Below are 25,175 nucleotides of genomic sequence, written 5' to 3' on the forward strand. Positions count from 1 at the left end.
ACACATCTGTTTTTCATTCATTGTCCTGTGAATGCTAAAACAGCACAAAAGGTCAAATGTACTAAAATGTGTATGAGCTGCACAAAATTTTTTTAAAAAGTTGGAATATTTTAATTTTTGCATACAATTTAAGACTAAAAGAATGGTGTTTAGGATGTTTTGACTGCTCTCAAATGTAAAAATGGGTCAAATTTGATCTGAACAGTATTTAAGGGTTAAGTAAGATTTTGATTTCAGGACTTTTACTTGTAATGGAGCGTTTTTACATTTTCATAGACTTGCTTTCACTTAAGTAAAAGATCTTAACACTTCTTCTACCAATTCACATATTGTCACAAATGACTTCAAATGTAAAGTGATTTTTCACGTAATGAAATCACATAGGCGAGTATGTTTTTTGCACAATTCCCATATGAAAAAAATCACATGATAAAGGCACATGAAGGTGGTTTTCACACATGAAATTTAACATGAGGAAATTACCCAAATACTATAACTTCAGTTGTTTTTGTTTGTTGATGTTGATGTGAATCAGAAGCTCAGCTGTGCTCTTTTAAGCCATTTCATCAACGATTTCCTCCCATTTCCAGCATCTTCTCACCTGCTGAAACTGCACAGGCCAAGAAAATATAAAGGCAGTAATAAAAGTGATATAAGGGCAAAGAAAGCAAGTGAAGTTTTTCTGTTGTGCAAAGAAAATATTTTTGTTTGTCTATGCTAAGCCATAAGTCTTAAGTGCCATAGCATAGCCAAACCATAAGTGTCTTAAGTGTCTGCTTAAATTGAGCTGTTTATGGTTTATTTCGGGATGTTATAATGTGAAATGTATTCATTTTGTTATAATAGGCATACTGTAATCTCTTCGAACAGCTTTACTCCCCAAGGCTTCCTTAAGGAGTTCATTAAACACAATAATAACTACTTGGCTCTTGTGGGGAATAAAATAACATTCAGAGCAGTTCTAACATGTGACTGATTACGTAATATTAGAGTTGGCATGTTTGGGCAATAATGATAACTTATCTCTCCACCCATCAGAACAATCACAGCTTGACACAATAAGGTCTCATAGTGATGCTGACATGCAGGAAACAACATGCTTTGAAACGTCGCCTACAGTAGATGCACAACTAACAGAACACTGCTGGCACTGAACGTCTGACATTTTAACCTTAATCCTACCGACTGTGGTCCCCGCAGACCCCAGAGGTTTACTTTTTGTCATATCTCACAGGTATTTTATTCTATCATTCCAATTCTTCATTACTTTGTCAATCAATTTGTTCCAAATGACTTCATAGCATTGTTTTCTGTTTCTGTTTTAAATAGTATTGGGGTTCTGGGGCACCTGAGTCAAAGGCACCCAATTCTACTCATGCAGTTTTAATAGATGGAACTATTTATTGAGTTCATGTTTGCTATGGGTCCTAATTTAAAGTATCACACAGGGCATGGAGGGCACTCAGTCATTTTGAAGGCTTTGTGGGAAGATTGTAATCAGGATAAAAGCTGCAATTTGTTCCTAAAATAATAATAATCTGTTTTTTTCCCCTAGATGATTACACAACTAATAATGTTTTGAGAAGAAATAAGTTAACATTTTGCTGTGATGGTTGTTTCATACAGTCGTTTTTTCTTGGTGTGGTGGTGCTTGTATGTTAAATATGTTAGTAGGGTGAGGTTTAAATGAATTTAATTTCAATAATAATTTCAGTCACAGTAACTATTTCCTTTCCTGGAAGTGATTGGGCAAATAAGAAACATTTGTGATGCCAATATAGAATGAGGAAGCAGCCAACATATTGTCTACTTAACGCTATGCAGTATCTCTATTAATGTGATGATGAATGACTGGGTGTTGCATTAAAAAAAAAAAAAAAAAAAAATGCAGACACTGACTTGCCCAGATACCTAAAGGCGGGCTGAGCACTCAAGAATGCAACTCGTCCACAACTGGAAACGCAGAGCACTAGTGGAGCGCATCCAGCGCACCAGCCGGAGAGCGCACGCAAACTTGTGGAAAATACATTCTTCTTCTCTTGTCTTATATCTTCTTTTTCTTTAAATCGCCTGAGAGGAACCTTACTACATCCCATCATTTGGAGCATTTCCCCCCCCACCCCAATCCCCAACAATAGCATGACGACTGCTGTTCATGATTTTACTTGAGGCTACAGGAGAGAAACCGACATGGAGACATTTACAATACACGACATGCTCATAAATTCCACTGATCTGAACAAGATTTTATGCAATTTTGGGATCAAGAATATATCGGAGTGCGAGAGCGAGCAAGACCCCTCACCCGAGCCTCAAGGTACAGTGAATTTATCTATATTTTTTAATGCTTTCAAATATACTATGAAACACTCAGCCGAATGATGATTGATTTTATGAACACATTTGCTTTTCATTCAATCTTAAAAAAGGCATTCCTTTGACCGCAGTTCATGCCAAGACATAGACTGCTTTGGGCATTCTTGCGTCAGTGCGCATTACGCATGTGGCTCAGGTCCTCTGTAAAGCTAATGCAGTCTGCTGTTAGCAGTGACACATATGTTGTCAAAGCACACTACTTCTGCTAATATCAAAATGACAGAATTGCCATTATACACACTCCATGGCCATAAAATAGGGGAAGAAATGGCACAAACTTTGTGTATTTCAATGGATAAAACCCAAGACGATGGCTAAAGTAGCTCCAATTAAATTCCATTCAGGCTATTAAAGGAATTTTGTGTTTTTGCTTATAGGATGAAGATTGATTTAAGTAGAATATATAGAGACAGTGTGTGAGAGACTGTCAGTTAAACTACTATTACACCCAGAGTTCATATCTCCTCACACTTTATATCCCTCTATTCTCAGATATCAACCAGACAGTGAGGATCGTCCTCTACAGCCTCATCTTCCTCCTCAGCGTCCTGGGCAACAGCCTCATCATCGCCGTGCTGGTGAGGAACCGGCGCATGAGGACGGTCACTAACCTCTTCCTGCTGTCTCTGGCCATCAGCGACCTGATGGTCTCCCTGGTCTGCATCCCGTTCACCCTCATACCCAACCTCATGAGGGATTTTATCTTCGGCAACGGCATATGCAAGCTGGTCATGTACTTTATGGGTAAGTTATGATATGATGTTATATATTATATAGGCTATGATATGATATTTGGGATTTTGGCTACCTTAAAAGACATATCGTTACAGGTTAGATACACTTTTCTCTGACTTTTTTTTTTAGCTGTTCTATCTCAAAGAAGTGAACAATTAATGTCTACTTGATTTCTGACGCTTTTGTCGTCGGACTAAGTGATATCTTGATATTGATATACAGCAAATTAACAACAGAGACTAGTAATTTGCCCAATATGTCCAGTTGTGCGTCCCAGTTTGAATTAAATGTGAACATTTTTCATATTAATGCTCTTTTGGTCTCTAATTCAAGCCGCCTTATACATCTTCATACTTCATGGCGGCTGCAAAGTGACACAACTCTGTGTTGTCCATGGTGAATAATCATTATGTTTTTCATTACGCCGGCAATTGTATTATATGGCGGAGAGAGGCTAATTGCAGTCATCTTGGGCCATGTCCTGCGCAAGATTCATTTCCCTTTATGCTCCAATCTCCAGAAGCCACAGTAAGTAAATGCCCCTGTTGACATTTACTTGGTGCTTAATAAGCCTGAGTTATAAAAATGATTAAAAACAGTCCCCCCCTCAGGAAAGTAAGTCTCAGATTTAGATGATGTACATTTAATATTTGTAGCAATTAAGAACATTAATTATGGGATCAAGAGTTTTTCTTGTTTGGAAATTGAAGTGCACATCCTTTTATTTTTCTGTTACTATATTTATAATTTTTTATGTCCAATCTAGGTGTTTGTTTCCTGTTCTTGACTAAATTATACACAATTCATCCTCAAATTCAAGTTCAGGAACACTTTGAATTTATGAGCAAAATTCCTAACAAAATGATGGAAAGCCCAAAGAATTAATTATGGTATGGGTAATAAAATCAGTTGGAAATGGATACAATTACAATAAAACTTAAATAGGTTTTGGCCTAAAATGAGGACAACACGCTGTTCTCACCTGCTTTAATGAGACAGAGGAGAACCAAACTAATGAACATCTGGAGGTGAGAAAGACAAACTTAACTCTCAAAGCATTATTAGCTGTTTTAATAGTGAATATAAAATAAATTAACTTACACACAATCCTTCTACTATCCTCCTGTAATGTGGAGAAATTGATTCCTCCAAAGCACTTTCCTTCATTTCGTATGTACAGAAAACATTAACAGCTGGATTTAAGCAAAAGTAAGATAGGGCATGCCAGGACAATATTAAACAAAAGTATCTTCACTCAATTTAGACAATATACAGCTATAAATGTCTGTCCCTGCCTGATGTGATGGACTGTAAAACAGAGATTTTGCTGGTTAAAAAAGTGCATAATCCTTCCATTTATGCTCTCTGTTTTTTCGGGCAACACCTGGATCTGAGATGGTAGTGAACTTGACTTGAATAATCACATCTGTAAGACAAGAAGCTAGGAATAAACCCAAAATACAGCTGACTTTTGGCAGAAGACAAACCTCCTGAATCTGAAATGTTTATTCAAAAAAATAAATATATGCAAACCCTCAATACAAATTATTTCTTGAACAATCAATAGTTTCTGGGTTTTTGATTAGTTTTATTTGTTTGTGATTTTGATCAATTCCTAAAGTTTTCTCTTTTCAGACAGCTTCTGCTGGGAGCTTTATAATAAGGTGTGGTCATTACAGATGGCGCACCTTTCCTAATATTTCATTTTCATCCAATTGTAGATCCGCTAGGAAATGTGATTTTCATTTTTCTCCCTACTTCCTGATGCTCCATTTAGCTGTTTAGTGAGATCAAAGAGCTGTCATCTAGGATTATTATCTCATTTGTCCCTGTGTTTATCTGTTTCTGTGTCGCTCCTCTCTGATTGTACACAGCGATAATGTGAATGTATTTCTAGGTCTTCTTGCTATTGTTATTGAGTGTGTTAATGCTAATTTGGTAAAAAAGATGGTGGATCACAGTGCAGAATGGGCTCTGCTGCTGCTCAGCAGTTAAATTTAATGTGACAAAATATTAATGTGCCATAGCATCACAAACATTACACTGGAAACAGTGACATGTTGTAAGGGATGGCATGTGTTCTTCTCTAGGTGTTACAAAGCCCATGGCAGAGGGAAGAAAAGCTAAATCAAATTGGAGAGGAATGTTACCAACCAAAGAAAATAGTTGGACATTTTGGGAAATACACTTGTCGAAAGTTAGATGTCAAGAAGGACACCACTCTCATGTCAGTAAAGAAAAGCTACAGCCAGCAGCAGGTTAGCTTAGCGTAGCATTAAGCATAACGATAAAACAGGGGGAAATGGCTAACTTCTGTTGAAAGGTCAAAAATCCACCCAACGGCACCTCTTAACTTCCTAATTAACCAATTCATACAAAAACTGAGATGTAAAAACAACAATTTGTGGTTTTATGAGAGGTTGCATGCTAGAACAATTTCCTAGCCGGACACAGTAACTTCCTGAAGTCTGTGCTGGAAGCCACTACTCCCAGCCAAGAAAAAGTCAGGCACACCAGCCCCGATAAAATATGTAGGCTATATTTGCTTTCTTGCCAAGAGTTACATGAGAAGAGCAATACATTTTCATGCCTGTCCATTAAATATGCAACTACAGCCAGAAGCCAGTTAGCATAGCATAGCATAAAAACTGGAAGCACGGGGAAACGGCTAGCTTCTGCCAAAAGGTTAAAAAAGGTTAAAAAGTCACTGCTCCCAGCAAAGAAAAAGTCAGGCACACCATCCCTGTAAAATATTTCTTGCCAGGGGTTACATGAGAAGATCAATACCACCTGGTTAGTTTAGCTTGACTACCATGTGTAAAACACATTGACTACTACATTGTCATGGTTTAAACTGTGTTTTTGTACAGACTAAATAAAGATGAATTATTTAGTGAGCTTGAGAGGTGTTGGCAGGTGTATTTTCTACATTCACAAAGAGCCAGGCTGGCTGCTTCCCCCCTGTTTCTGGTCTTTGTGCTAAACTAAGCTAACTGGCTGCTGGCTGTAGTCTGAAATTTAAGAAAGAGATGAGAGTGGTATCTTCTCACCTTAACTTAAGAACACAAATAAGTGTGTGTATTCCCTTAAAAAAATTGGTCATTTAATTCGTATGAGGTTTCAGATTAACAGCTATGCAATTATATGTGTGGCTTTATGTAGGTATTTTAACAAACTTCAGCCTCAATCAACACTTAAACTAAAAAGTGTTGGTAAACTATTTTTGGATTTTCTGATATGTGCAGGTGTCTCAGTAAGTGTCTCTACCTTCAACCTGGTGGCCATCTCCCTGGAGCGCTACAGTGCCATTTGCAACCCACTGACCTCCAGGACATGGCAGACCAAATCTCATGCCGCTAAGGTCATCACTGCCACCTGGGTGGCCTCCTTCATACTGATGCTGCCCTACCCCATTTCTAGTACCATCAAACCCTTCACCCGCCTCAACAACAGCACCGGGCACATGTGCCGTCTGGTGTGGCCCAACGATGTCATCCAGCAGTCGTGGTGAGCTGATGAGAGCTGTATTGAGGATTGTCATAACTTCACTATCCCATCAGGGTGTCTTCGCAATAGCCTGCTGCTAATTTCAGATGGTTCCTTTATTGATTTTCTTATTCTGTTACTGCTGGTGAGAGACGACCATTTGGGAAATCTTGTGGCATTACACGGATCTCAGCCTTCAAAAGAAAGCAGAACATTTCCATCTATTGCTGTTGATCTTATCCAATTACTAAATCACTTAGCCCTTGTTGATTAGATACACAATGAATGTTCATTTTCTTCCACTTACTCCTGAAAATTTGTCCCTTGCAGGTATGTATCTCTGTTGTTGCTGCTCTTCCTAATCCCCGGGATTGTCATGATGACAGCCTATGGACTCATCTCCCTGGAGCTCTACAGGGGAATCAAGTTTGAGCTGTCCAAAAGGAAATCTAGCAGAGGTATGAGAAGGAAACATAACAAGTATTCAAAATCATTTCTATTTTAAGGATCAGACTGGAATTATTCTATATATTTCCAATTGTCAACAAATCCCAAGAATACCAAAACCAACAATTTGTTAATTTGCCAACATTGTCTGACCTCCCTAGCCTCTCTGTGGCACTCAGCGCCAAGCCTGTTCATTGATACTGAAGACATAAATCTTTCGAGGAATAGTTCAACATTATGGGAAATACACTTATTTGCTTTTGTGCCTAGAGTTAGATGTTAAGATTGATACTACTCTAATGCCTGTTGGCAGGTATGATGCTAAAGCTAGCAGCCAGTCAGCTTAGCTTAGCACAAAGACAGGAAACAGGGTGAAACAGCTTGCCTGGCTCTGTCCAGTACTTCAAAGGTTCACTTACATGTTATCTTGTTAGTTTAATACATACAAAAAACAGTGTTTTGTCACATATATGTGTGGTGGTTAAGTTACACTAGCTGACTGCTGGCAGTAGCCTCATTAGAGGGTTATCGATCTTCTTATCTGATTCTTGGCAAGAAGGCAAAAAGACGTATTTGTCAAAAAATCAAACTATTCCTTTAACACAATTTTCTTATATAAAAATGGATAAAACAGCTGAGCTCTTTAGTTTTTAGCAAACATTACTCAAACAGGTGTAAATGATTAATTTGTTGGGGACTATTTTAAGCTGTGGATTAATACACATTTGAAAGCAAGTGAGGATTTATGGCAGCAGGTCTGTGTATGTAGGATTGAATCAAAATAAACTATAGTGCCCATGTTCATGGTGATGAAGGAATACATCACACAGAGCAACAATGTGGCTGTTTGATGTGTTTTGACAGTTTTTGAACAACAATGGCACTGAGGAATAAGCTATATCAGACTTTGGCGACACAGACATACTTAAAAGTATCAATTCGTTGTTGGTTTTGTCTTGTCTTGATTGACAGACATGGCCCAAACTTTTTACATAATAAAGGCTTTGCTCCAGCATTTTTTATGCTGCTGACAAAATTGAACTCTTACTCTCCAGTCTTTTCATATTTTCTCTCCTGACAGACAGACAACACAGCACTGGCAGTATTAAACCGGGTGACAGCGATGGCTGTTATCTCCAGCCGTCTAAAAAGAAGAGCATCACAGGCAGCTTTGCCAACTCAAGCACCAAGACCACGGTCAGCCGGGTTTGCGGCAGCAGCTCTACAGCCAACCTGATGGCCAAGAAGCGTGTGATCCGCATGCTCCTGGTCATCGTCTTCCTCTTTTTCCTGTGCTGGACGCCCGTATTTGTGGTCAACGCATGGCAGGCTTTCGACCGGCGCTCGGCCTACCGCCTGACCGGTGCACCCATCTCCTTCATCCACCTGTTGTCTTACACCTCGGCCTGCGTCAACCCCATCATTTACTGCTTTATGAACAAGCGCTTCCGCCAGGGTATGCTGGCCACCTTCACCTGCTGCAGCTGCTTCAGGAAGAGCAGCAGCTTAGGGAGGTCAGCCGGAAGCAGAACGGCTAAATGGGAGGTAGGCAGAGCTAGAGCTGAGCCAAAAACCACTGAGCAGAATGGTCATACCCCGCCAAGTGGAGCCAGCACACGCTTCACCTACACCGGCATCCGTGCATCCGCCTGGAGTGAGCTGACATAAACTGGTCTTAGTGAGAACTCTTGAAGGGAATCTGTGGTGTGTCGTTTTAATGCAAAGCCCTCACAGTGCTTGTAAGACTACTTTATGACCTCCTATGTTGCTTTAGTTTGGAGTGTGACATGACGTGGGTAAAAAAGGGAATGATTGCGGTGATGAAGTGGTGTACATTCAGTGCTCTCAGCACATCAACACAGCCAGATGTTTCTCTGAGTGGACTGATGCCTGATCAACACACAAAGCCTTGAGGGGCCACAAGACAAGACAAAGTGAGGTAGTGTTTTGATGAGGCATTCTTGTAGTTTAATATTCTCCATATACTCTCTTTAAACATATTAAAGTCATTTAACTACCACGGCATGTTGTTCAGGGACCAAATAGTCTTAAAATATCTGCATCAACAAGAATAATCCAAAATTAATCCAAGACTACGCACAAAGAGGTCACTTCAACCAAATGACAAAAAACATATTTTCTCACTAACCTCTAATGAAATCTGTTCATAGCAAAGTCTAACTGTGACATGTGTTCCGTTAAACCACGTTGGTGTTGATTTTTTTCAATGAAATGTTGAAGAATGAAGAAATTCATCAGGATGGCAGCAATCTTAAAAGGCAATTTTTTTTGTATTTGGTTGAACTAACCCTTTATTGTATAGACAATATCCTGATGTGGTAAACCCCACCCATCTGGTACATCAAGGAAGGTGAAACAAACGCATATGACTCGACCCAGGTGATATTCTCAAAGGAGTATAAGGACAACCATACCAGTTGACAAAACAACCTCACCTCAGGGTCTATTCATCAGCTGGTGGAGTTGGCCCAGTTGCCATAGCAATGCCCCAAGGTCGAGAATTAACTTTACTTTTAAGACAATATTGATGATTAAGTCCTTAAAGTGCTTATAAAAAAAGGGAAATTTAAGCATCTACATTTCCAAGATAGCTGGGTCAACTCCACCTGCTGATGACGACTACATGACTGAAAGCTCCAGAGCATCCCCGAGGACCCTGAGGCGAGATTGTTGTGTCAACTGCTGTTTCCAAGGTCGATAACTTTAAACTCGACCATACCAGTGTTTTAGCTTCTTAACTACATATTATCTACTATATACTTTACAGTATATTACATCTGAAAATAATCCAAAACATTAATTTCACGTTTTAGTTTTCCTGTAGTTTTCCCACTTTCCAGGCAGCCATTAATCATCAGACTTTCTTGTGTGATAATACAGTTTACAGCACAACATTAACTTTCAACAATAATGAAATGGATTGACATTTTTGGGAAAAACGCTTGCTTTCTTGCCAAGAGTTAGATGAGAAGATTATTGATATCACTCTTTTGTTTCTGTGTCAAGTATGGAGCTGTAGCCAGCAGCTTGTTAGCTTAGGCAGTTAGCTTAATTTAGCATAAACACTGTAAGCGGGGGGAAAACACCTAGTTTAGACCTCTCCAAAGCTCTAAAATACACATACCAACATCTCTAAAATTTACTATTTGCCATGTTCTTGTTTAATGTTAATCCGCACAAACAGAAACAACTTACATTTCTGTTTTTAATAACTAATGTCCTATATGTTAAGCTAAGTAACTGCCTCCCGGCTGTAGCACCATACTTAATGTAGAGAGAGAGCAAATAAGTGGATTTCCCAAAATGTTGACAATATTTCATTATCATTCACTGTAATACTGTAGATTACACAACTCAACTGACTTTACATACAAAAATAATTGCAAACCAATGGCTGCCTGAACATTGGGGGAAAAAAAATCAGAAACATAATAATCAGCAGTAATGTGAACTATGTAGTAAAGGGGCTTCATTGTGTAAAGTCACCAGTATTTAATGGTCCTCTTACTCTCTTACTTCAACTTTTTAGATGACAGTGGCTAAGAAACATACTAACATTTGTAAACAGGCTTTCATTCGTCGTCTTCATCAGCCAGCTGCCTGTCAAACTACGATGTAATGTTTGTCGGTAGCTTCAAAAACCATCCTCCAGGGCACAAATTGTTCTGCTCTCGTCCTTGACCCAGTGCGTGTTTATGTGTATGCCTAAGGGGTTGTACTGTGTGTGCACTATGGTAACTGGAGAGGTCTTATCATTTTTTTTGTGGGACTTTGAACACCTGCATCTTCAAAGCGCAAATTCCGGGTATTACCCACCTGATTTCCACTGAGCGACACTATTAAAGGACCAGTGTGAAGGATTTAGTGGCATCTAGCGGTGAGGTTGCAGATTGCAGAAAGCTGAACTCTAAGGTAACGAACACAATGATTCTTATTTTCAGGTGATTATACATCAATTAAAACATACTTATGAATATTTAATTCCATTTCTGCCGAGTCTGTGTCGCTAGATGCCACTAAATTCTACACGCTGCACCTTTAAATATAGCAGCGTCAATGTAGCAACTTCTTCCCATTTTGTTTCCTTGTATCGATGTTGCAATGTTAATGACCTCAATATTGTTCTGTAAATTTGTACTTCTAGGTTTGACGAATTCATGGGAAAACTTTGAATTTGGAAGTATTTCGTGTTACTGCATGATAATGTGCCTATTTTGAAGAGCAGTCATTTTTTAAAGCCTGCGGACAAAAATGTGGTGAAAAGACCACCCAGAGACGCTACAAATGATGCTCATGTTATTTTGTCACATAACTGAATGTAAAAACATAATCCCAGCGATTTTACTGGTTGGCGAAACAGCTACATTTAGAAGTATTTCTGGGAATGATATTTTTGTTCTCTTGCTTATGTACAAATCTACAACCCATCTCTGAATAACAAATGTCTCGTTGACCATATTAAGACCTTACCCAGCGTGCAACTGCGCCTATAAAGACTCAGGCCAGACTAACTTGGAGCTTTTAACGGCTTTAGTAAAAGTGGATCTAAAGGACAGAGGGCATTAGGCTCCAGACAAGTAGTGGAAAGAAAAAGGGAATCAGCTGGGACTTCTTCCTGGGGATAAGAGCTCCATTTGGGCTTGGTAAATGCCCAAAGCCCCACCCGGCGCCTTCTCCCTGCAGCCACTGGGAGATGCTTAGCTGTCACTGGAGTGGGGAAGAAAGATGAAAATGGCTCAAGAAATGTTTATGCTTTACATAAAACAGACATAAGTGTGGGTTTTACATGTTCCGGCTTTTCAGAATTATTTGAAGTGTGAAAAACGTACTTGCTTACTTGCTTCTGACGGCGATTAAAAACATACACAAAGTGTGATTTTATATCACTTTTTTATTTCTCATTTTTATGCCAATATTGCAAGTTTTTTCTCGTTTTTTTCTTCTTTTAATGACATACAGATTTGAGCATGATCTGGAGCTGCAATATGTACAAAAACAAACTAACGCATGTTATCAAAAAAACCGTCCCCTTTGTTTTGACGTTATTGCTAAATGTTACAAACGGCACAGGTTTCTACCATCAGCAACCCTTTGAGCACTGAGTATACTACCACAATGACACCTCTGCTTACCATTACTAGAATAATACACAGATACAGTGAGAGTGAAGGATAGTGAAAGGACGTGAAGAAGAAGAAGAAGAAGAAGAAGAAGAGGAGGGGGCAAATGACAACAAAAAAAAAAGTGATCCGACTGTAGCAAAGCTAAGCATAACAGGCTGTGTGTTAAAAAACAAAAAAAGGAAGGGGGAAATGTGAGAAAAGTCCAAATGTACATACATGAACATGAGTGATAAAGAGTGAGGATGAAATGTGTGAGAGAAAAAACGAAGGTTAGCGCTCTATAGTGCAAACAGCCAAATAGTCTTAAGGAGAAGTAAGGCTGAGTGCGACAGAGAAGGGCTCCACACTCCTTTTTTTTTTTTATTATTCGTTTAAAGCTGCCTCTCACTCTGCCCTGTTTTGTTTAGCAGTGCATGAAAACTACATTATAAAAGACATTTGGCATATTAGAGGATAGCTACATACATTGTTCAGAGCTCATTATAAAAAAAAAACAAAAAACAAAACAAACACAAGAACAGCTGCTTTTGGAAGAGTGGAACAAATATGACCAGACACACAAACAGAGAGAAACCAGTTAAAGGTGCAGTGTGTAGGATTTAGTGGCATCTAGTGGTGAGGTTGCAGATTACAACCGACTGAATACCCCCTCACCTTCCCCTTCTAAGCGGGTAGGAGACTGCAACGGTGGCTGCGAAACTTGCAAAAAATGCAAAAAAGGCCCTCTCTAGAGTCAGTGTTTGGTTTGTCCATCCTGGGCTACTGTAGAAACCCGCTCCCTATGTAGAAGGGCTCATTCTAAGGTAACGCAAACACAATGACTCTTATTTTCAGGTCATTATACACTAATTAAAACATACTTATGAATATTATATTGCATTTCTGCCAAGTCCGTTCCGCTAGATGCCATTAAAATTCTACACACTGCACCTTTAAGTATGGATATTTTGTAAAAAAGCATTGCAAATGCTAATGAGATGGCGTTTTTTTTCTCTGAAAGCTTTGTCGCCAAGTTAATACAGCGTGCGTTTAAGAAGGCATGTAACATTTTTTTTGACCCCTTTTGACAGTAAAGAGTGAGGCGTGTTATCAAGTTATTCTCCCTATCTCTTAAAACTCCGCAGACGTTTTTAAGAGGAAAAAAAATGATCAACTGTAAACCAGCTCGGATTGTCAAGGCGACACATTTTTTTTTTAAAAAGCATGCATCACCCCCTTTATTAGTTTGAGCGAATGTGACAAAGCTGCTCTGTCCAGACTCGCACGGGCATGAAAAGATGAAGAGAGGAAGCCAGGGGTGGTTAAGCCTAAAGAGACGACTCAACATGTAAACAAAAAAAAAAAAAAAAAACCCCTAAAAATATCCAAGCTGGAGCGGAGGGGTGGGTAGGGGGGAAGTTGGGAGGGGAGGGGAGGGTGATGCTAATGCAGAGGCTATGTTAAAAACTCTCAGAATTTAGAGCTAGTTGACATAGAAAAAACACTCAAGTTAAAAATCTACAGTTAAGATTTTGTGACCTCCATCCTGCAGAGTAAAGGGTTCAGGTTGACCTGCGGCTTGCTACACTACCGCTGCAGCACCAACTCCTTGACGATTCCAGGACAGAGAGGAAGTGGCCTCGTTTTTAAAAAATACACTCCCAGGCCAACCTAGGCAGCACGGGCAATAATGCACTTTTTTTTTTTTTGACATAAGACAAGGGGAGACTTTGTACCAATAATTTAAAAAATATCAATATTACAATATAAAACATTTAACATTAATGACGGACAGGTGGGCAAGGGTGGCGAAATGGGGGCATAACTTAATTCTTTTTTTTTTTCTTTTCTTTTAACATCGAAGGGGTGCAAGCGAATCCTTTTTTGTTCCTATTTCAAGGGTTTGTAAGAAAATTCTGAAATACTTCATTAAGCAGACATTCAAGTTACAGTATTGTTCTTTTTTTTTTTTTCCCCCCCGGAAGCGTATACACAGTTGCACTGTAATACTAAGATCACAAGTATTGCCTTTGAGTGTTTCTCCACAATTATCAGACATTTGGATCCTGGTGGAAGACAGAAAAACCCAAAAGAATCTCAAGTTTTTTCTTGTTTTTTTTGGAGAGCAGTTGGAACACACTTTGAAATGGAGTGAGTCTGACTCAATAATCCATTACAGCAACTACATATGACTGACGGACACACACACACACACACACACACACACACGCGCACTCACACACACACACACACACACATATATTGGCTGGCTGGTGAACTAGTGCTCAGGCGGACAGAAACGATGACATGATAAGAAATGACCTGTACAATATTGCTGTTATGTTTGGAAATGCACATCTTCAACATTTAGAAGGCCTTTATGCTCCTACAGGAGACGCGGTCGCCATGAACACGGATGAGTGCAACTACTCTTGACAGTGAGTTTACAATGAACACACGCTTGTTTCTGCAAAGAGAAAGAAAAAAAAACAAAACCCCACAGGAGATTTAAAAAAAAAAAAAAGAAGGCTGAAAAGAGCTTACAGCGCTCGTGAGACATTGTACCAAAAGTGGAAAGGTGCCGAGCACCGCTATGAGAATAAAAAAAAAACAAGGGTTTATGGTACTTGGACGCCAACATGACGGCTAAGAGATCCTCCAGAAGGCTGCTTTTGCATGAGAAGGTGGTTCTGGAGCCGCGGCACGAGCTCAAACAGCACAGCTCCTGTGATAAGAAGCGAGGCAATAGCTTGTTTTTGTGCTATGGACAGTTTCTTCCAAGGTGAGTAAACAGCAGATAAGAAAAAAAGGTGAAATATTTTTTTTTTTTTTGTAATTGAAGTTATCAGTAAGGCCACATCAAATTGAAAAGTGTCCGTTTTTTTTTTTTTTTGTGATTTTTTTTTTTTTTTTGTTGTTTGTTTTGGTTGTGGAGTTAAATGCCACCAGAACTACAGCACACACTTGAAGACACCTTGCTAGGTGCGGTTTAGAGAGCAAAATGACAAAGTTTCACTACATTATCTGATACGTTAACAGTGACCAATAGAGCAACATCTTGAGAACAGATACAGGATATTAGATATGTGATTGGTTGGACTGTGTACACAGTAATATTATACAGTACTAAGGCTATCCTTTTAAGTCAATGACTACGCTTATTACATTAGTTTGAAAATGACAAACCGACTTATTTTTGTAACCATGGAAGTCTAGTTTCTGATGGATTCAGCAATTGTTGCTATGGCTCCATGTGAGATGTACTGATGTGTATACTTTTCCAAAACCAAAAGGAGACATAGCGCACACAGAGTATTGCAGGCAAGGCAGAGGCGTTGCTTAAAGCTTTTCTTTTTAAAGACTTCATAAAAACCAATGATAAAAAATAGGCCCTCTGAGGTTATTCCCCAATTTAAAAAAAAAAAAACAAAAAAAAACAAACAAAAACAAAACAACCTTCGCTTATGTAAATTAACAACCCAGACTTCAGATATTTCCCCAACAGAAGAAGCAAAGAGTATCAAAACAAAAAGTTCAGTCCAAAGACTGAAAAAAGCAGGCGTTTGTAGTAAGGTCACAATAACATACAGGTTGGGATTTTGGACCTCAAAGGGGAAAACAAAGCCCGAGCTCAGAGGAAGAATAGAAACTATTTGGTAACAAAAGTGTACTATATGTTTAATACAAAAAAGGTATGGAGAAAAATGTACCTTTACTAAAGCTTATACAAGATCCTTGGTCCATAAAAACTATGTTATCGTCACGTTTTTTTGTGTGTCCCTCTGCATCCTTGCGCTCCCTCCAACAACAATACATCCAGCCCCCTTTAGGAAACCACAAATTAATGCAAAATAACACAAAAACAAAAAAGGAATAATTATAAAACAAGTGGCGGGCGGGGGGTTGAGGGGGGGAGAGGGGGGAGGAGAAGGTGGGGGGGAGCGGGGCGGCGCAAAAAATATACTTTTCCTTTCAACGCAATTTTTTTTTTTTTTTTTGTACACGGTGGATGTATTGTTGTTGTGGTTTCCATTCTCACAGCTGTAGAAAGGTGCTGGTGCTCTGAGCCTGCAGGAACTTCACTTCGTTCCAAAACACCAGAACTGGATAGGCAGGTCCCTAAAGTAACCACAGGAGAGGGTGCGTGTCAAGGAGCACTTTCGCTTATTCCCGTCGGCTGACAACTTTGTGATGTCACTCCTCCTTCAGATTCCCCCTGCGTTCGCTCCTTTGTCCCACCGATTTTTCCATTTCAGCTTCTTTGTATCCAAAATTAATACGCAGCACTTTAGAGTGAGTCAGTTTTATTATTTCCCATAGTCTTTATATACCTTATGGTATATTTGCTCTCAAGGCATATTGTATCGTGGCCTCCTGTGTGCGTTAGGAGACCACAGCTGCGGCGGTGGAGGATGAGGATGTGACTCCTGCGTTGGAGGTGCTGTTGGGGCCGTAGACGCCGGAGCCGGCCTCCTGGCTGTTGCTGCTCAGCAGGCTGGAGTTGCCGGCCCGCAGGATGGCCCCGGCGGCGCTGCAGTGTGGCCGCGGCCCAGGCTCCGGCGTGTAGGTGAAGGTCAGTGTGGTGGAGTAGATGATGCCGTCGTTCCTCACCAGCGTGACGGGCACCTGGACGGGCTGCCGCACCCAACGCCAGCCCTCGCGGAAGGCCGAGATGTCGGGCACCACGCACAGCATGCTCTCCGCACACCTGTGTGTGTTTGAAGAGGAAGAAAAAACACGAAGAGTTTACTGATTTTGTCGATGACACAATTTAGGTTCTTGGAACTTGGATGTACAGACACAATAATACATTTGAGGTTATTATATGTTTCCCTAATGAGTGACTTTTGGAAACAAACTGTACTTTTTAAAACAGATTAAAAACTTTTATTTACACTTGAACCTCACTGCAGACCAGCCACTCTGAAGAGGGAATTTTAAAGGCTTTTAGTTTGAAAACTCCTGTTAACATGTGAATCCAAACGCTCATTTGTAGATATTTAGTAGGACATTTCCTGGAAAATTTCTTGAGAAACTGTTTATGGGTCAAATAACCAAATAAAATGTCTTATTTTGAATAATCTGGCAAGTTAAATACCTGACAAAACAAGGTATTTCATCAAACTGATGAAAAAAATTCCTTTTATTTTCATTCCCAAACAAAACAGGAAATCGTATCATATATATAATTAATATGTGTGGACTTTTCTGCACACTGTATGGGTCATAACATCGCAGTGATTCTATGATGCAGTCAAGGAGGTCCCAGTGTTTTGTCATTCTGGTCTTTTATTTTCCTCTTGTGTCTCGGACTGAATGCTCGGTGGGTGGCGCTGACAAACACATAAAAGCTAATTCTTCTATAAAACTCAACATGACAGGGGAGAATCTAAGCCGATAGAATTTAACGAGGGTGTAACACTGTAGTACCTTTTAAAACTTTTTGGCTCTCACAAGGTAAAACAAACACAGGACAGATTATACAACACAGGACAGATTATACAACTTGACTTGAATGAATGATTTTATCACCGGCGACTAATCTCATTAAAACTGAGATGAGTATTTATTTCATGCATTAGGCTTTCACAAAGAGGGACAGAGCAGTTTGAAAGCTTTGATCAGTTTATTAGCTAATAAATCCTCAAATTAGATGTAGTAGACAATTTGTATGCTAGTAGGCAAAAAGAGAAACTCAGAAATAGAGAGAGTGCTTCAAGTCACCTGGGAAATTACAGTATTCACAAAAGCAGGAAGGAGAAATATTACACAACAACACACCACCTAGGGATAAATTAAATAGAGGCAGAAGCGCACCTGTACATGGTCTCAGCCTCAACATCTCCGAACCAGACCCGCAGATTTGGAGTGAAGTTCTGTCCTGTCAGCTCCAGCATGGCGACGTCCCCACCACCATTTAGCTGCACAAGAAGACAGAGAAGATTAATTAGTGGCCTCACTCATATAAAAAAAAGATTTATGTTCAGGGGGGTGTGAGTCACAGAAAGAAGGCTAGTATGTTCTGTTGTGTACCTGTAAGCTCTCTACCACAGGCACGGGTGTGACAGGCGAGTGGACAGGGCCCATGCCCTCGTAGAAAGTGTATTCGGCCTTGTCTGTGCTGATGATTGTCCAGGAGGCGCCGTCGTTGATCATCTCCTTGTTTGGTTCCTTTGGGCATGGAGTGGCCTGGCGGTAGAGGAAGGAAGGGGGGAAAAAAACATGACTTTAATGAACATCAGGTCGGAAATAACCAATAATTACACCCAATCAAGACTCTTCTCCTCAAGACTACAATCAAAAGTCCCTGAAGGCATCGCTGCTGCTGTGCTCAATTTGCTTTCACAGAAATCTCTGTCTATTTCATATAATCAAAGCAATCATCCTCAATCTTCTGTGAAGACTGAGAGATTAACTTCAGCTGAGGATGACCTCAGCCCCAGAATTGATGTGTAGTGAAGAGGCGGTGCACACTGTGGTGTTTTGGGTGAGACACTGACTTGAAACTGGATGATCCTTTCTTGGGAAAGGCACAGGTACATGCGCTCTGTGTCCTTCAGGTAGAAGGCACACTTGTGGAGCTGGGAGACGGGGTCGTCGGCGTCCAGCAGCGCCGTCTGCTTGTCCACTTTACGGATGATCTGAGGGGAGATCGAGAGGAACGGAGACGTTAGCCGATTGAGGGGAAGATACAGGAGTAGAGAGAAGGGAAAATGAAAGGGATAGAAAACAAGGAAGAGATGAAGCAAGGAGAGACACGAGCTCAGGAAGTTGCTTATTCAAAACATTAAGAACTGTACACCAATAAAGAAACATTATATTTAACTGTCTTAGCTACTATCAACTTTCAACAAGTTTTTATTTGTGTTTGATCTTAAGCTTATACAGTATAATGTGTTTGTTACCAGTCTGGGCAGAGCCATGCCGGTGACGGAGCAAACCAGCTTGACTGTCTGGCCGTAGTGGATGTAACCGTCTCTCACAGTGAACTCTTCTCCTTCTGACTCCTCATCATCCACTGGAAACACAGAAAAAAACCAGAAAAGAGAGTCAAGAGCTGCAGTCAGCCGCCCACGAGCCTCGCTTTTGTTTTCCTGTATATATGCAAACCCACATTCGATCAATCAATCCCTTTCTTTCTATCTGTCTATCATGAATAATTATTATGATACAGCGTGGGGCAACGTTTACAATGAGCAGAAATAGGCACAAAGAAGTGAAGCTTGTGTGTTTGTTTCTGCTCTAACAAGCAGTCAAATCACTCACTTTGCTCATGTCGAATCTCTCTTGAATGTATGTTTTTGTGCTTTTAATGAATTACAACCGGCGAGACTTACACAGATGGATATAGAAGGCGCCCCACTGCTGGGAACTGGCGTGAAAATTGCCGCCCTCCACGTGTAGATAGCGTGTGCTGACTGTTTGGGACCGCAGCCGGTTGAACAGTGCCACCTTGGTCCCTGATGCGATGCACACTGTGGACAAACGTGAGCGAGAACACACACAAAAGGCGGGTTACATAATGACCCCCCCTCCTAAAAAAAAAAAAAAAAAAATGACATGCTGCTCACAGGTCAGCTGTGTTAACAGAGCGATAAGGAGAGCAGAAAATAGCCATGAAACAAATCTTAGCAGAGGAGGTACTGTGTAAACTACAAGTGATCCACTTGTGACATAACTGGGTTACTGGAGGCTCAAGTGAAGCTACGCTGCCCTCTGGTGGTTGTAAATGATGATACTGAAAACTTTAAAGTGTTTTACATAGAAAAATCTAAACATTTCAGCACTTTAATTAAATAAAATCAGACAAATCAGTATATCTTCTTCATTTTCTGTTGAAGTTTCTTCCTCTTTATATCCCTTATCCTTACTATATTCTTATTATAACCCTAGCTTAACCTAAACCTGCACTTTAACACCTATTAAAGCTATATTTTGATGCAGCTGAGTGAATAAAAAATGAGGATGGTGTGTTGGATCACAGCCATAAAACAGACTGTCTACATGCACCCTCAAGATAGTACAGACCAGAAGAACTTACAGTATCAGACTAGTTGACGAAAACATGTGTAAATCACAAACAAACACAAACTCACAGTCAGCGTTTTTGAGCGACTGCTTCTTTTTGGAGGGCTTGGAGATGACTTTGATCCTCTTGCTGAGGAAGACACCGATGTCAGCGCTGTTGCCGTAGAACATCTTGACGGACAACATGAAGTGCTTTCTCTTGTCGGAGTCGGATATGTACAAGGTTTTGGCTGTGCAATAATTCTGGTGATGGCAAAGAAGACAATTATTACAGCATTTTTAACTGTATAACTTATATATAATCTTAGAAATTACTTTGAAATACCACAAAAGGCATTTTTGAAGGACAAGGTGTAGCTATAGTAGCTTTATGTGAAGCTAAACATAAGAGCAACAGTGTATGTGTTCGGGGTGTTGTACCCACCTTTCCCTCTAAGTTAAGCTGTTGCATTTCTTGGTCGCTGTTGCCGATGCCGATGAAGGCACAAGGCTGCGACTCCTGCTCGGAGCAGCCGTCCCGCTCCATCTGTTCCTTCTTTTTCTTCCAGCCGCTGCCCATCAGGTACACGCAGGGAGGGGGGCAGAAGAACCTGGACACACATGCACAAACATCCTCTGATTATTTGGGCTCGAATCCCCAGGCCACCTAAAAGACATCCTCTACTCTGACTTAATAAGAATTGCTTAAATATTTTAATGTTAGCAGATGCTGTTAGTGGAGCTTTTCAGACAAAAGCGTCTGCCAAATGAATAAAAACATTTTAAATCCCACTGCCTTCTTAAAAAAGAAAAAAAAAAGCATGACTGACAAACTGATGGCCTTGAGATGAACTCCTACATTATTTAGAAGATAACAGCATTGACCAGTAAATGATACTCATGAGAAGCACATTTTGAAGGACTTGGCTCAATGTGCATCTTTTAATTTGCACCAGAAGAGGGCAGACCTGTACCGAGTTGCAACATCACAGTCAGGAACTTTAATCAACATACTCTTATGTACAACTGAACTAAACCCCTCTATCTTAAGGCTGTCAAGCTTAATTTCGCAGAGGCTATCGTGATCAGTCCGGCATGAAACTGATCTGTTTACAGAAATATAAACCAGAATTTCATATTAAAAGTTGTTGTTTTTTTTTTTAAACATTTCAGCATTCCATACTTTTCCTACAGAATAAATACTTTCTAAAGTCAAAGAGAAAAAAATAATCACAAAAAAAAAAAAAAAAAAGACAACTAATGGCCTTTTCGAATGTGAAATCAACTCGTCACAGAGGCTTCAAATAAATTGATGTGCGTCAGTGTGGAACTGGAAAGCGACCTATTTCGCAACACCAGTGTCTGTCTCTGTGGGTGTTTGTCTACTTTCACCTCCTATAAAAAGCGCAGACAGAAAGAGGCAGCTAGAAAAGAAGGGAGACAGCACATTTGCATTCTCCTCGCACCCACTTCTTGGGCTCCCTTGTTATGATACAGACGGGGAGTAATCAGAGGTGCAAGACAAGACGTATGCTCTATGTACACCGCTGAAAAAAAAAAAAAAAAAAAGGATGTTGCAACACTTAAACGCACACGGTGGCAGAAACCCGACTGTGTATATGTGAAGTGACTGTGACGGTAGAAATACCTGCGGGAGTTGCACAGAAATCTCATTCAGACACTTGTCTTGTGTGATCTGGCTGTATGCTGGCTACAGAGAGTGTTGTTTTCACATTGAAGCCCTGTGTCGGTATGTCATTGAGCAACTCGCAATCCAGCAACATAGAGATAGCTGAACCTGTACAAGCATGCACATGTGACAAGAGCGTTTAAGATGCTTTCTCTCGCTGCCACTGGTGTCACTTTAACTGGACAAGACAGCAGAAAAACATCTCTCCCTCCGTTTCTCTCACTCTCTCTCTCTCTCTCTCTCTCTCTCCTGTTGTGCTCAGACTCTCCGAGTTGGCCAGCAAACGACTGATTTACCAAGAGATAGGCCTGATGAGATCGCAAGCAGCGCTGCGAGCTCGGCCAAGAAAACAGGCGGAGGATGGCGAGTCGGAGAGAGTTGCAAAATGAGTGAGAAAGGGGGGGTGGGGGGTGGGGAAGCTATAAAAAAAAAAAAAAAAAGTTTGAGAGTGAGAGGTAGAAAGGTGAGAGTAGAGTTACAGGAAGGGTATTTGAGGAAGAAAAAGGCGAGTCACAGAGTTCAGCGAGAAGAGCGAGTGCTATGGGAGGAGCGATCACCTTGCGTCCATCTTTTAAAAACTGAAGAGAATCTGTTACACGCATTACAACGGAGCGAGAAAAGAAACGCTGTTGTTGGCGTTGCCCCTGAGAACCTTCGCCAGGACCAGGACATTCCCCCCCCCACCCACCCTGGAGCTGTTTTAACTCCCCTGTCGCCGCCTCACCTAATTCCCCCCTCTCCCTGCTCCCTGCTCCCATTTCCTTCCGGCTCTCTGCGGCCTTCACCTGAACCTGGCCTCGAGTGGCCTCGTGCGAGAGGGGTCGTCGCTAATTTCCTCCTCTGACCTCTGTTGATATGGGAGGTCAGAGAGGGCAAGATAACCACACTGCGCAGAGGAAAAAAAAAAAAACCTAGAATGTGTGTGTTTTCCATTCACTCCTTAGCCCGATCCCCTTGAGTGACATGCATTACCTATCCATAAATCCTAGCAGTGAAGGAGATTGGCCGGCACGACGCTAAAAACTTCCTCTAGGGCTTAGCTGCTCGCAACCAGCGTACTAAACAATATGTCAGTGTGTAAAAATGTCTTATCAGGCATGAAACATAAACACAGTCAGACACATTCCTGATAATTCTTGACTCTTTAGCCCTAATTTGGTGGAAAAACAGACTTGTTACTCATGCTCTTGACCAGAAATTAGTCTTTGTTTTTAAGTGATCTTCCTAGATGGATGTAGGCCCGGAGAGATGACAGGATTATCAAACCCTTAAGTAAACTCTAATATAGGAATGTTAGCAAGAAGGAGGCTGCTGTTTGGATTTTACTCACCTTTTCTCATTGCCATAGGATTTCTGTGCAACTTTTGCATGCAGGATCATGACAGTTTGGTCGCCTCGCTCCTTCAGGTAATTCCTCATCGCTTCTCTGCAACGGGAACAAGAGATAGGATAGAGAGAGAGAGAGAGAGAGAGAGAGGGGAGAAAAAGAGGTTCATTAGCAGGACATTTTGTGATCAGGCTGATAAGGTTAAGTGATACTGGGTGTGTTGAAGCAGAGGGTCCGCTGAGGATCATTGGGCAGGTTTTTAAAAAGGCGACGCATCAGTGTAGATAGATTAAAAAAAAACAAAAAAACACACACACACACACACGCAAAAGGAGTTGAGTGTGAAGTATGGAATGAGAACATACAGAAACACACACATGCACACACAGTACACTCGCAATGACCCCTGGAACGCCTCAGAGCCAGCCAAAAAGCTATGTTCTCCCCCAGCTGGGTCTGTTTGAGGTGGGGGGTGAGCTGAACCGTTAATGACCGGCTCAGAGGGACCGTGAGGAGCTAGGGGAAGGAACATGGGGAGGGTGGGGTGGGGTGGGGGGGGATAGAGAGAGAGAGAGAGAGAGAGAGAGAGAGAGAGAGAGAGAGAGAGAGAGAGAGAGAGAGAGAGAGAGAGAGGGGAGGGGAGGCGAGGAGGCAGAGAGTGGGAGTAGAGGTTTGGGGGTGGGGGTGGAGGGAAGTAAAGAGAGAAAAAGGAAAAAGAAAACACCAGAGCTGAAAAAACAAAAACAAAACAAAACCAAAAAAAAAAAAAAAAAAAAAAAAAGGCACTGAGCTCACCAGCAAAGATTCCTCATATCGTGTCAAAATGTTGCAAGGTCTATGCTCCAATTACTTCTGTCAGCTATCCCAAACCCTCACACACCTCCTCTATACAAACAAGCCCGAAGCAGCGGAATTATTTTTAATATTTTTTGGGAGACCGGTTCGAGCTTATGCACCGGGGGGGGGGGGGGGGGGGGGGTTAAAGATCAAAATTAAGACGCATCACACACACACACACACACACACACACACACACGGACGTGAGCGCACCCTTTTCCCGATCCACGCACATGCACAGATGTCAGTGACACCTGACACGCCGGGGTGCTCGGAGGGCTTCCCACTCTGCCACGCAATAGTGAGCCGCACGCTCGGGTTAGACAGGGCCTTTGTTATGAAAAGCAAGGGGCCCCTTGCAGTGTGCGTGTGTGTGTGTGTGTGTGTAAAGAGACGGGGGTGGGGGGGGGGCAGAGGAGGAAGCTTGAGAGGGATTTTGGTTTATCCATTTCATAATGGAGTGGGAAATGTTTTATTTCTCCCTTCCCTCGGTGACGAGACAATAAATTTTAAAGGATAAAAGCTGGTATTTGAGTCTCACGGCAACTCTGAATTATGCTGTTGTTAATTCAATATTTTCTAAGCTACTTTATAACTTTAAAAATACAAAACAAACTGAGGTACAATCCTAGAATTCCAATCATTTGAGGCTGTTTAACTGATGCGATGCAATCTGATACCATTTACACGCCACATGGAGGAAATTATATCAAGAGGAAGGTGCACACAGCTCGAGCCAAACTTGATTAAAACATTTCTAACTGGAACTGCATTGAAGTGGTTAAGTAACTTCTTTTGTTTACATTAAATGACATAACCTTCCTCTGGGGCTTAAGTGAACGATACACACGCCGGTGTCAGACACACACACACACACACACACATACACACACACAAACCCCAGGAAGACTCCTGACACACACACAAGGCTCTGATTGATTGATTATATGGAGAACACACAGTTCAGGCCTGCAGGGCACGTGTCACTGGACACCTCTGACAATGCCTCTGATCAGCTACACTTGCAGGAAAGGGTGACGTCACAGATAGGCCGACATGCAGCACACACACACACACAGTCTTCGAAAGAGTCTGTATCTGTGTTTTTATATCACTTACCAGCATACTAGTCAATAATATCATATTG

General features: G+C 41.0%; 2 protein-coding genes across 2 annotated transcripts in view; one reads left to right on the forward strand and one right to left on the reverse strand.

Moving 5' to 3' along the window:
• Positions 1-1,606: 1,606 nt before the first annotated feature.
• Positions 1,607-11,099, forward strand: cckar (cholecystokinin A receptor). The gene is made up of 5 exons (XM_067579080.1): positions 1,607-2,317; positions 2,869-3,120; positions 6,357-6,618; positions 6,928-7,055; positions 8,126-11,099. Exons 1-5 carry the CDS (start codon positions 2,191-2,193, stop codon positions 8,710-8,712), a joined length of 1,356 nt encoding a protein of 451 aa, XP_067435181.1. The 5' UTR covers positions 1,607-2,190; the 3' UTR covers positions 8,713-11,099.
• Positions 11,100-11,938: 839 nt separating this feature from the next.
• The window catches only part of rbpjb (recombination signal binding protein for immunoglobulin kappa J region b), a 48,911-nt gene continuing 35,674 nt past the window's right edge, over positions 11,939-25,175 (reverse strand). The window contains exons 3-11 of the mRNA XM_067579079.1: positions 23,195-23,290; positions 20,620-20,785; positions 20,264-20,438; positions 19,505-19,642; positions 19,073-19,185; positions 18,668-18,808; positions 18,201-18,356; positions 17,985-18,088; positions 11,939-16,875 (exon numbers count right to left, since the gene is read on the reverse strand). Coding sequence (XP_067435180.1) covers positions 16,551-16,875; positions 17,985-18,088; positions 18,201-18,356; positions 18,668-18,808; positions 19,073-19,185; positions 19,505-19,642; positions 20,264-20,438; positions 20,620-20,785; positions 23,195-23,290 — 1,414 coding nt within the window. The 3' untranslated portion in view covers positions 11,939-16,550. The remainder of the gene's footprint in view (positions 16,876-17,984; positions 18,089-18,200; positions 18,357-18,667; positions 18,809-19,072; positions 19,186-19,504; positions 19,643-20,263; positions 20,439-20,619; positions 20,786-23,194; positions 23,291-25,175) is intronic.

This window comes from Thunnus thynnus, chromosome 22, assembly GCF_963924715.1.
Source record: "Thunnus thynnus chromosome 22, fThuThy2.1, whole genome shotgun sequence".
NCBI lineage: Eukaryota > Metazoa > Chordata > Actinopteri > Scombriformes > Scombridae > Thunnus > Thunnus thynnus.